Source organism: Lepeophtheirus salmonis, chromosome 5 (assembly GCF_016086655.4).
Source record: "Lepeophtheirus salmonis chromosome 5, UVic_Lsal_1.4, whole genome shotgun sequence".
Classification (NCBI taxonomy): domain Eukaryota; kingdom Metazoa; phylum Arthropoda; class Copepoda; order Siphonostomatoida; family Caligidae; genus Lepeophtheirus; species Lepeophtheirus salmonis.
The window spans coordinates 50,541,391-50,554,844 of record NC_052135.2 but is presented as its reverse complement, the minus strand read 5'-3'; the positions used below and the strand labels follow the sequence as shown (position 1 = coordinate 50,554,844).

The 13,454-nt window shown below is 31.8% G+C and overlaps 2 protein-coding genes across 2 annotated transcripts in view; one reads left to right on the top strand and one right to left on the bottom strand.

The window, feature by feature from the left end:
* Nucleotides 1–13,454, top strand: part of LOC121118128 (uncharacterized) — a 28,753-nt gene that overhangs the window by 10,542 nt on the left and 4,757 nt on the right. The window contains exon 2 of the mRNA XM_040712673.2: nt 10,521–10,678. Within this exon, the coding sequence (XP_040568607.1) occupies nt 10,523–10,678 (156 nt within the window). The 5' untranslated portion in view covers nt 10,521–10,522. The remainder of the gene's footprint in view (nt 1–10,520; nt 10,679–13,454) is intronic.
* On the bottom strand, nt 511–2,749 carry LOC121118127 (uncharacterized). Its single transcript, XM_040712672.2, has 4 exons — nt 2,356–2,749; nt 1,703–2,278; nt 1,104–1,639; nt 511–1,041 (listed from the first exon to the last, which is right to left on the bottom strand). The coding sequence occupies exons 1-4, from the start codon at nt 2,593–2,595 to the stop codon at nt 879–881; spliced, it is 1,515 nt and encodes a 504-aa protein (XP_040568606.1). The 5' UTR covers nt 2,596–2,749; the 3' UTR covers nt 511–878.

The following is a 13,454-nucleotide window of genomic DNA, read 5'->3' as shown; positions in this document are numbered from 1 at the left end:
TGAAATTATGGCATTTGAGTAATTAATATTAAATAATTGTTTCTTATTATAATGAATTCGAACCGTTTCATGTTTTATTTTAAAATATATTCAAATTGAATTAAATGCACTCAATTTACACTGCTGAATGCAAAAATGCATTACTTATGACTTCAATTGGGGCACACACTAATTTTCAATCTTAAATTATATATAGAAGATACATTTATGCTATAATATTTGTATGAGGGTGAAACTGCCACAGGGCGTAATATCCTTGAACCGAATAGCCCATGATCATTTCGATATATTGACTTGCAAAAAATATCACTTTTTTTTCATTAGGTGTATATATGAAAGCTATAACCAGTAATCAAATACAAATTGTATTATAATTTATTTTTGTGGAAAATTTATGTATACTCGAACATGATTACACGTTGTATCCAGTGATTTATAGCCTACTTTGTAAAAGTAGTTCATGCCATTCTATGCATTTAAATAACTAGTCATTTGATAGTAGTACACACATTTTGAATTCAAAATATATTTTTTTACTTTATAAAAGCCTTTACAAAATGAAGGTTTCTAAATAAATTTTGAAACACTCATGATATTTTTAATAGGTTTAACATTAAATGAAACAATAAAAGCAATAATATAATTAATTAATAAAAGTGAATAACTATTTTATGAATATTATTTTTTGATATACCTTAATTATATAGAAAATGTAAAAATAAGTCAAGAAAATGAACTAATTACATGAGATCAGAGTCAAATAATATCAACAACTTTTTTCAATCTAATCAAGTATTAATAATAGAAACCTAAAATACGAATTGATTTTCTGGGCATACGTTATCTTACTTCATTCACAACTTGTGTCAATAAGTATTTCAAATATTTTCGACTTTCTTATGTGGAGTAATACTCAGAGATTTTTCTTTAGCTAAAAACCATTTGACTGAGCGCATAATTTTATGTGTTCTTGGCTTTCCCAAGTTTTTACTTTCGTCCAAAGCTAATGTCGAATTACTAATCTTATTCTTGAAAGCAGCACTGTGAAATCAATTTTAACGAATTAGTTCCATCATTTTTTAACTACTATTTAATTAATATACCTATGTTTAAAGGATCTCCGCCTTTCAAACCTAATTTTAGGACTGGTTTCTTCACTTATGTCATTGTTAGCAGTTTTGTTCATAGAATTCCATTCTTGTCCACTAAGAGTGTCTTTGTACAAACTCTCAAAAACTTCTATGTTTTCGTAATACTTCTTAGATTTTGACGAAGGAAGGGGTGATGTGAAAACAGGATCATTTCGACTCAAGTCTAATTGAACAGGCAATGAAGAGTCATTTTGATCGGATTCGTTCAATGAAGGGCGGTTGATCTGAGGGTTTATTGAAGTTGATTGAGAGCGTTTCATTTTTATAGGATTTTTGAGTGAAGGGCGTGATGTTCTGTTAGATATACATTTCAATTCAGGACGAATCCCACATCCTGTTTTTTGAGACAAGGCAGCAATTTCTGCACGAGTTCGATCTACGAGACGTTGATGTGAAGGAGAAGTAGATAGTAAGACCATTGTTACATGCTCAAGTAACGTAATTAACCTAACCGTTGCTGACTCATACGCTTTCCGACTTTTTTCCATCTGAAATCCAATTACAAATATTTAACGATTACAAAATTATTACAAAATATATAATCAACTTACCGACTTCAGCTCGTTTCGCAAATTCTCAACTTCATTTTCATAGTACTTTTCAGTTTTAATTTGTTTTCTTAAATCATGAATTTCAGAAGAAAGAAGCTCGTTTTGTTCTTTCAATCTCAGACATTCTCCTATGTAATTATTACCATTTTCATTTCTAACAACCATTTGACTAGATAGAATTATATCATTGTTCCCATTAGAATTGGGAGATAACATTTTCTTTTGTTCAATAATACTGCAAACATTAGTCCACTGGTGTTCTTCCCTAACATCCAAATTTAAAATATCTCTGACCTTATTCATATTCTTCAAAAGGTCAACATTATTCTCCGAGCACCGTTTATCTACAGGCATTCCTTTTTTATAAGCTGCTTTACGAGATCCACAAGAATTGCAGTTTAACTCCGCTTCCTCTTGTTTGTCCAATATTCTCTTAAACGTTGTAGCAGACATCCAAGCCAAATGATCGTCCTTACTTGGGAGTTCTGCTTGAATATGAACATTTTTTCTAGCAAGAGACATAAGGTCACAGTTGCTTCTACTTCTGTACATTTGATCCCTTTCTTCAGGATAGTCCTGAAAATCAAAATGATCAATAATATAATTATCAATGAAATAAAATAAAAAACTGAAATGGTTTTTCAATGGCTTACATCAATCCGAAGTTCACTCTGAGACTTATAAACATATCCGGGATGACTATGGCGACCAGATAAATTTTTATTATGACGAACGTATTGTACCACTTCTTTGGCATAGTTGGATTTAAATCTAGCAGAAGGGGAATCCACATCCACTAGCTCGGGAGATTCTGCTATTATTAACTCGGATTTCCATCTTCTCTGCTTCATAAGAGACTCCTTATTCATATCTCTTCTAGAACTTCGCTTCATTGTCCTCCAGGAATTACACAGATCGATCTTGATACTATGAAAATTGTGTTACCGGATTAAGAAAATCAGGTTAACTCCTGCATGTCTTGTAGTGGTAGATAAATGATAATACAGTTTAAACTGCTCTTATTAGAGGTACTGGAATCTTGCTATCCTTTTTTATTTAATAATAACGATTTGATCATTGTTTATAATAATTAATCATTACCTACTAATCTTTCACAATCTTTTATTTATATATTTTGTTGAAAGTTTAATTTAATTAAAAGTGTAACTTATTCATAAATATCAAACTTGGAAGAACGCCAAAGTAACCCGGTTATTTTGAAATATTTAAAAATATGTTTGAAATTGCCTAGCAACGAAATTTTTTGATAAATTTAATTTCAAAATATCAACCATCAGTGATATCTAAAGAATACATTTCGATGTATACATCGACTCAATTACTAGTTACTCCCAATTTTTGAAAAAAAAATTAACCATTAATTGACACAAATATATATTGTGCTCAATATTTTATCTACTCAGAGCTGTAGTACTCGAGTCTGTTATTATATTTGTTGATATTAACGTTCTTATGAAATTATTTGGTTGCGATATTTGATCTGTGGTTCCACAAAGTAGACTAAGCAGTATCGTGAATACAATGTTGATTTTGAAATGATATTTGTATCGCTTTTAGCCCTCTCAACTTAACATTTGGATGGCTGGAGTCGATTTCAACTTTTTGTGGTTTAATATTAAAACTTTCATATAAAAAGTAATTTTATGACTATAACTTTATATTTATTTAAAAAAATTTAATTTAAATTTTATAAATAATTTATTTAGTATCGATATAATTTTTCAGTATAAATTTAAGGGATTACTTCAATTGAGGTTTTTGTAGATATGCTAATGGGAAAAGTAACTACTCTCCCTAATCTTTGTTTTATGTTATGAATTATTTGCCTTTCTCCGGTGTATAACTTCATAAGCAAGGTTGTTGTTCTCTTACTGGTCTAGCAGTTCCGGTTCTTGAACCTCTAGAACCGGAACCGACATAGTTGAGCCAAGACCTCAATATATAGCATTTTATGTAAATCAAACACATCGTTCCATTCATTATATTACGCAACCTTTAATTTAAAAATAGGTCCAAAATCAACTAGAAGTTAGCCAAAAAAGTCAATGCTATTTTTTTCTTAAGTACTACGAGACTATTATTTCATCACAACTTTTAAATTTTATTCAAAATTACATATATATATATATCCATAATATTACCCCCCTCCCCCTGTAGCCTCCCCTTACGGCTCCCACTTTGAAAACCTGAAAACCGTTGTCATAAATAACCTTAGTTTTCGACCCCTTGCTGGAACTTGGGACACTACGCACTCTGCGTCCCTGTTTGTATCTAATATAATTTCCTTGGCCCGAATTTTCTGGAGATGCCCCTTGTTTTAAGTGCCTGTTACCAAACTGAGAATGCATAAAAAGAACCAAAACTGATGAAATGAAAGAACCGAGACCGATAGAACCACTGAACCTGAACGGGGCACAACCTTGTTCATAAGTTATGTCCTTATACCCCCATAACTAAAATGCAATTTTTATTATTGATTTTGATGGCTAAATCAAATTATTATCATAGTAAAAATTATCTGCAATAAAATATTAATTAATTGGTTATGAAAAATTTTACATCAATAAATGATAATTTGACTCTAAATGTCATTATTTTTAGATCTAGCATGCGTTATGAGTAGAGATGGGAGTGCAAGAGAAAGTGGGAGCGTAACATATAGTATTACTGAATTAAGACCCTGTTATAACAGCTGCTTTTTATATGATTTCAGGTAGAGAAAAGTAATTATTGCTATAAAAAGGAGAATCTTCTACATTGAAAATACCATTAGTACAGGGAAAATATTGTAATTATTGTAATTTAGGGGGAGATGCTAACACAACCGAAACTTATTAAATAATTAACCAAGGAGAATAAAGAGCACACGCATCAACCGTTTTTCCTTTTCCAAGCGCTATACTTAGTTTTTACTTTACACAGGTCCCCTCTTTAGTTATGACTTATGTTAAAAATGTCGAAATCCTCGTGAGCGTAAAAAAATGTATAAGCAGGATATTATTTATCTAAGTAATTATTGCTCCTTATCTTAAAAATTCTAACATATTAGAAAGCAGGGATCACTATAGTTCTTATAGTAATCTCTGTGTGCCGAAATATTATGTTGTCTATCATATTTTCCAACATGCATCTGAATATAATATACATTTCAATGAAAATCCTCATAATTATCAAATTGCTTGCAATTAATTATTTAACAATCAAATTACCCATAATCATTTGACCTTACAATGTAAATTAAGGTAAAATGACCACTCTATTGGAAATTTTATAGATAACCCGCTCTAACAGGCATTTTGCAAAATGCCCGATTTTCCATATTGCCCGTAACATTTAGATTAAGTATTTTCTGTAATATTTAAAGAAATAGATAAAATAAAAAGTAAAAAATATATAAATGTTTTTATTATTTAAAAAAATTGTAGTTAGTAAACTAGAACCAAAATTTAACTTTAAATCTAAAATCAAAGTATGCAACCTCTTTTCCCTAAAAATAAAACTTATTTTGCCCACATGTCCTTTTTTTGGAAATCAAAATATGGACGTCCTAGTTATATGATTATTAGCATAGCCCTAATTACAGGACCCCTTTAAAAAAGGCATATAGATCAGGTTCATTATCACCGGGATTGGGGGGGGGCATATTTCCTTCAGTAGTAGTTTTTATCGTTTTATACTAATTGTGAGTCATCTTAAATAAAGTTTAAATTTAATATAAAATGTAAATAATTTCAAAACATTAAAACTCCATTCTCACACCTCTAAAAACTAAACCTAATTGGTCCACATGTTCTTTCTTTGTGAATTAAAGTATGGACACCCAAGTTATGTTTTATAATAGGACTGGAACAGTACAGTATGTCGCTGGTACGTTATAATAGTCAAATGTGTTCTGTTAAAAAAAAAATAGGTTTAATATATTTTTTCAAGTTTTTTGATATTGGATATTTCCATTATATTTCAACAACCCCTTGGATGAATTACGTAAAAAATATTTAAAAATGACATGGGTGCAGTTAAACTTACAATTCCAAAAAAATAATTTTAAAATTGGCCAACCGGTTAGTGATATAGGCCTTTTTTTAAATCTAAACCCCCACAAGGTGTGCTCACATATAGAAAACATTAATCACTGATTTTGTAGGTCATACTTATGATACAAATATGATTTTGTATCAAATTAAATGTTTTTGGGGAGAGGAACTTGAATTTGATGGTATAATGGGTGTAAAAGTAAGGGAAATCAATGCTTTTATGTTTCGAGAGGCATATCTTTGGGACCCAATTTGAGAATGAAGAATAATACGAAATTTTGAATTTTTTGATTTCTTCAAGAGTTCCATATTCCAGAAAAAAATGTTTTTGTGTGATCATATTTAATGATGCTCTATGCAACAGTGTATTTAAAATAAATTTCACCGTAGTGGGTGTTTGAAATATAATGGAACTTCCCTATTTTATTATTTAATAATTTATTTCTGTACAAATATATAGGTAGCATTCCAGGTCAAGTATACACACTTTTTGTATATCTTTGTTATGGTAACAAACCGATTTCGATAATTTTTGGTCAGGATGTTTATCTCATAAAAAAAAACAATATGTGTTTAATTTTATACTTGTGAAGGCACGGGGCCCTTTTGGGATTCCCTCAAAGTTTGGCCCCATTAGAAAAACCTTCGAACTTGAGTAAGCCACAACTCTATTTAGAATAGGCTGATTTCATTTTATTAAAATACTTTTAAAAGCACGATATTTAATTCATATTTTATTAAAAAATAGTAAATGTGAAAAAAATATTATAGAAACATCATTGCAAAATGTAAAAAATAGCGCCCCAGCCATACTTCAAATTTGATTTCGCCAATTTTTTGTAAAAACTTTTTCTTACTCATATTCTATATGTGTGCAAAAAAAGAAAAAAAAGATAGAGTGGGATCTCAATTGGATCACTTTTATTCATGCCTATAACTGGAAAAGATCATAGTCACCATTATAATAAATTCTGTCTTTTTATTTAAAAACATATGTAATTATGTGTTATTCTTCCATCTATCCCCCTCTAACTTTTAAATATTTATACTCTGTTAATATATGTATTTCTATCTTTGATCATATTTATCAAAAAAAACATTTTATTATTTCGAAGGACAAAAATTTAAGTTTTGCTAAAGGAATACAATTATGTAAAGCAGATTTTTAATTTTTATTATCCAGAGTAGTATCTATAATGAAACACTGATTCCACTCTCGACTCGGCTGCGTTGCTGTATTCTGTATTCTAACGGATGTATCTGGTTCAGGTATAAATGCATGAAGCTTCTGGGTACCTGCTATGTTCTTTGCATTGTTTAACCTCTTCTTTAAAAAAAAATTCCGCTCATTTTTGTAGTCAGTATACGTACAAAATTACGCTTTATTGATTTTAAATGGTTAGAAACAAACCCGAACAACTGAATTAGTTTCGTAATTTGATTATCGTTTGGGCGGTGAAGGCTCTCTTTTGTGGTTCTTTTAATTAGCCCTCCGACTCTATCTGCTAGCCCTTTGCTATGACTAGTAGCGAAAAAATGCCACTCAGCAGGGACATGAAAATCCACTTCGTGACATATCAGGTTTAAATCTTTTTTACAGTTTTGGTATTGACCTGCAGAGCCGTCGGAAAAGTAATACATTTTTTTTTATAAATCCGAACGTGGCCTTCGAATATCTAATTAGTCTATGCTAGAACAAGTTTACTGTAGCTACATGGAAGTTGTCGGAAATAAGTCATGGTAAAGATTCCCATTTTTTTTTTTTTTTTTTGTGATAAAAGACCCAGGGGTGTATCGTCACCCTTGATGAATTGCAATGAAAACCTTGAGTAGCCCCCTTCACTACAAAGCTGTAATTTTCAGAAAATTCTAAAATTACAACAAATTAACCGTCCATATTTTGTTTTATTCAAAAAATTACTTTGTGCCCTAGCAAGGAAGCCGTATTTTGCCAGCTTTTCTGCTTTGTCATAAAATATTTCTAAAATTTTTTGGATTGAAAGTACTATACTAGTAAGCTCTCTGACCTATTGGTTGATATCCACTGCTGAAATTGTAATTAACAACACTATTTTTCTCAAAGTGGTTGAGCAATTTATTCTTGAGCAAGTAAGTTGTTCCCAATTTTCACATTTACGAAAGAAACAACAGGACAATGTAGAAGATTACAAAGTTTAAGACGCTATAATTGACGGTAGGAGTGATATTCCGTTATTTCTTACATTATAGATCCCATGACCATAAGCTTTACATTTTCGTGAATAGTACTAACACATACACTGTGTGTCCCATTTTCACTAGCAAGAACGCATTCTGAAAGTCGGAGAGAAGCAAATTTTGAAAAACATAACTATGAATAAGAGATAATATAATTAAAATTACGAAATAATTTTCTCAGATTGTTCAAAATTAACTATTTTTGTAATTTAATTTTACTAGTATCAATTGAAGCTCTTACTCTTTAAATTATTTTAATGCAAAAATAAAAAATAAATCGTTTAATTCGAAATGGAATTATAGCATACTCAAGTACGAAGGTCTTTCGAAGGGAGCAACACTTTGAAGGGATCCCAAACGAGCCCTCGTGCCTCCACAAGTCTAAAATTTTACACTTTATTCATGAATTTCAGGCTTGAATATTGAATGGAAAATGAACGGCGTTCACGCTTTCCGTTGATTTTTTGAACGAATGAACTATGGACAAAAAAAAAAAGAAGAATGAACGGCATTCATTTTTTTATTGTTTATAAGGGGTCGCTTTTCGACTATTTTTTCTAAAGATTACAACATCTTTTTTTCTTTATTATGAATATAACTATAATTATTATCTTTGATGGTGGCTAAAATATAGTTTTATATGTATAGTGAAAAAAGTTAGCTCTGATTTTATGTGAACAACTTTCAATTGCTTGAACACTGATTATTTTCTATGTAATGTCTAACCAAACAATTTGTAATCCTAAATGAATCATTATTAATGTTTACATACTCATAGTGCTTCTAAATTGAGTTGTATTTCAAATAATCTTGTTATTTTAACTAAACTTGGGGCCACCATACGCTCCTGCGACCTCCCATTCACGTTTTATGAACAGAATAATGTATCACAATAGAGGTACTGTCTAGATTCTAGACTTTATGTCTCTTTTCATTTTTAACCAAACAATTTGTAGTATTGTAGGAACGTACAATGTTGCACTTAAATTATTATGTACTAATAATTATTTCATAAACTTAGAGAGATACATATGTTTTTAAGGCCTGGTAGCATAAACACTCTCCACAGCTTCATGAATTGGCTTAGCAAGCTGCGGTGGATTTATTAATACAATATAAAACTCAAATCATTAGTCATAAACTATAATTTGCAGTTGTGAGTCTTTAAAAACATAATTCAAGTTAATTTTACAGCTTTATCTTAGAGTTAGTTAGAATTTTATCAGGCAAATAATCATACAAACAAGAAACACATGTTAAATTAATACGTGATACGTTTATTCAACTCTCCACCATGTGAATTGTAGTATAATTCTGATGCCCTCTTATTAGATATTTATTAGAATCAAGGGCTGTTAAAAAGATGAACTGGGAGCATAATTGAGTCAGTTGTTGTATCAGGGTGAAATTCAATTCCTTCAAATATATATCTCTGAATGTGCGGAAATTTTAAACATTTAACACTATTTAACAGCATTTTGTCCCATGTATCTAATCCAGTACCCTATACTTTTGCCTTAATCTATTTTTCCTCAAAACATTTTGCCTTAAAACCATTTTGCTTTAAGGATATTTCGTCTTGAAATATAGATAAATGAGGTTTATAAGTCGTTATTGCTTATTTTGGGTTGAAATTGATGTTCCCTTTGATTTTTTTAATCAAATTTTGTAATGTGTATAACTATATAACGCGTCAAATGGTTGTTTTCTGTTGCACCAATGAAGGTTTTATTCTTTTTCCTCGTTTTCAGCTTGTTCGTCCCTCCATGATCAATTTCTCATTTGTGGGCCTCAGGCAAGCTAGTTAAAAAAATTTAAAAAAATGGGAGTGGATGACGCTTGACGTTTCTACCTACTCTTGCTTCTTATATTTAAATATCATTTGTGTCTTTGTTGAGATCATCTATGAAATCGAACAGGGGCCAATCCGAATCAGTTTGGCGCCCTATGCAAGATATTTTCCAATATTATGTATATTCAATATTTTACTCTCCACAAAGCTGAATATATTATTTGCCTTAGACATTATTTATATTCTGTGAAGCAATAAAAACATCTAATATTATAATAAATGATTTAAAAAAATGTAGCATCATTAGCCAATGCAAAATATAAATTTTAACTTTGACAAAACGAAAACCGTAGAAAAGTATTACAAAATCAATCATAAATATTACAACTGCACTAATATATGTATAGGATTGATATGCAGGGGGCAGGGTGGGTGTGCTGGGATGGGATGGAGGGGTTGTGGATGAAAAAATTATTAGAAAAACATGGGATTTTTTTGAGGGTTTCCTTCTAAAAAAGGTTATTCGATCGTGATACTTTAATTTTTGTAATTAACCTAGCCCCTTCCCCGGTAAGGCTTCTTAACCGAACCACTTTACAACCCCGTACCGTACCAGCCCATTATATGTACATATAATAATTGTAAATTCTCAAAAAGTAGAGTGATTATAGTTTCCCTATTATAATAACATTTCAGATTGATATATGTTATTCTTTCAAATATCCCCATAGTTCATTATATTTTCCTTTTTCAGCTATGACACGAATAATGACTTCAGCAACGTTCAATCCTAATACAACCATCCCGCGCGGAGGCAAACTCATCGCCATTTCAGATATCCGACCCATCCGGTCGAACCAGTCAAAAGTGGTACCTGGGATGACAGTCACAGGAAAAGGTGTTCAATTAGAGGTACATTAGTGCATACATTTTTCTTATATATAATATCAACATTGTTTTATTTGCCTTTATTTATATGACGCGGAGAGTAGTTTTAGCAATCAATCTACCTTTTAGCAATAGTGTGTACTTGTATATATATTTTATTATCTTAGTATTATATACATCTTTTATATGGTAATCCCTGACATGTACATTATTCAGAGTACAATTTTACCCCCAATGCAATAGTCTAATTTACATGCGATTCCCCTAGTCCATTGCTTTCCGTTATTAGATAGTCTTTCTTGAAACGCCAAAAGTGGCAACGAAGATTGTAAAATTATTACTCATGCTCATGCTTGTGGAGTTGAGATGTGAATGTTCCCGTTTGGAACTTGAAATTGATGATGTGTTGAATTGAAAGAAGAATATGGAGTTCGTGGCATTGGTGAGAGGCTATATTAAGGATTTTGGATGTGATCCCAAGTCCTTAAATTTTTAGTAATGGTACTCAACCCTCTGGAGATGTTTCGTCAGGCACTACGGGATATCGGGGGGTGTGGCAGACTTACCAATTCAAGATGGATGGTGTGCGAAGGGGTCATAGATGCTTGTCCTGATAGAACAAGTTTAAAATTCCTCTATTTAGGGAATTATCCCCGGAACGTAAAAAGTCTCCTAAAAGGGTTGTCACGATACCAATATTTTTTTTTGTGTGATTCTAACATAGATATCGGTATTTACATCTATTTAATAGTGCGTTAGCATAATTTTTGTTTGCGTGGGAGCTATAGAGTGAGTACCCAAAACTTGCAGTGGTAAAAGCAAAAACAAAAAAAACAAAAACGTGCGTGCGATCTGCGCCGGTGTCAGTGTCGATAAGGCTGCAGAGACTGTGGGCATCTCCATTTCGACGCCCTACAACATCAAGAAGGCCATTAAAGCCCCATCTAGCCAAGAAGTACCATAGCTTCTGCAGAAACAGCATGGCTGACTTCTGGCCTGCCTCTATGTGGCCTTCTTCAGCCCTGACCTCAACACCCTGGACTGTGCAGTTTAGGGTGTCTTGGAGAAAAATGTCTGCCGCACCTCTCATCCAAATTTGGATTTGCTGCGAGCTGCTATCTTGACAATGTGTTACGGCATGCACACAGCATTCAGTGTCAAGAGCTGATAATCTATTCACCGGCGTATTGAGGCTGTTATTGCGTGTGAGACAGAAACATCGACAGCTGGAAACAAAATCCTCTGTACCTTGTTGTCAGCTTCTTTTCTCCTTAACAATGTTATGAACGTTGATTATAACAGTATACCGAACAATACTAATTGTAACTTTTTTATTTTGGGATAATTGTGGTCCTACACGTGGATCGAGCGTGCATAAGATACACACACATAGGCATAACATCGTAAACAATATTGATTTCATATACATTCATAATACATACCCATATAAATTAAGCATAAATCTATGGTTTATAAGCTTTCCTCACGAATTTTGATAATAATTCTTGTCACGTTATAAAATCGATTATTTTCTTTTATTAATGACTTAGTCATTATGTACTTACATATTTTCATTTAAGCTATGAATTGACCTACTTACTTTAACCAAATTTCATTCCCAAGTCCCCCTCTCCCCCATAATTACGCCTCTATTTACATTAATCTTATCTACCCCTCTCAAACATGTATGAGTTTACATACTTTAGTATGCTTTTTGATTGATCTTCAGAGGTGATTACTTAAAATTTCCTTAAGCATTATGATAATTTATAATTCAGCAATAGAGCTAATGGTTTAATATTTACATTGGACACTATACTTACTTGCATGAATAAGGTATATCGTGCGGATCATTTATAAAAATGGTTGTCAATATTGAGGAAGGGATCAATGTAGGGCAGTATTGTTTTTGGGAAGGCAGCAAGGCATAAAAAAATGACAAATTTGCTTGTTAGTTCCCGGAGATTACCTTGGCTACGAGAAAAATTTTCCTCCTGCAAGTTCTCGTTTTTCAGATACAACAGATGACGTTAATTTATTCTTCTTCTTTGTGATATAATTATGTGATTTGTTAGTAATTTTGTATGTGCGCTACCGCTCATATTTTTGCTCGTATAGGTGACAACTCTTTCTGATTACGATTAAATTTAATATATTGGAAGTTCAAGTGTGCCGTACGATTTGTGACAATTATACATTATTTTTAATTGCTTATAATAATCCAAATGATTGGTTTATTTAAAGTGGGTGTATCACGAAAATTCTATTGTCTTTTGGTGAGCTTTGGACACAAAAACTTTGGGAACTACTGTCTAAGGGGACATGTTATTACGAGGTTTCGTGCACTATCATCCAGTGCATATATCTAATCCAAACTATGACAACGTGATCTGTAAACGCTCTATTGGCTGGCAATACGACGAATTGATCCTCAATTCTACTCCGAGTCCAACAAGGACTTCCACTTATAACTATGCAACTAATCATCTGTGTTAGTCTTCGTCTTTCATGCACAAGTAGTAATTATACTTTCTCAATTAAAGTACAACAGAATAATTATAACACCTTTGTAAAATAAAAAAAAAAACATTTTCAGGCTGCAACTACAAAATGACACTCCATGAACAAATTTTCACAAATACCCTCACGCCCTCTTAACTGAGACCTATAATAATGTTGAAAATATTTTAAAATTATTCCTTGTTGCCATTTGACAATAATTTTGGTCATGGTTCATAATTAATGGAGTGCTGACGTCGGCCTTTCCTTGAATTTTTTTCTTGTTTTTGAAATTGACACT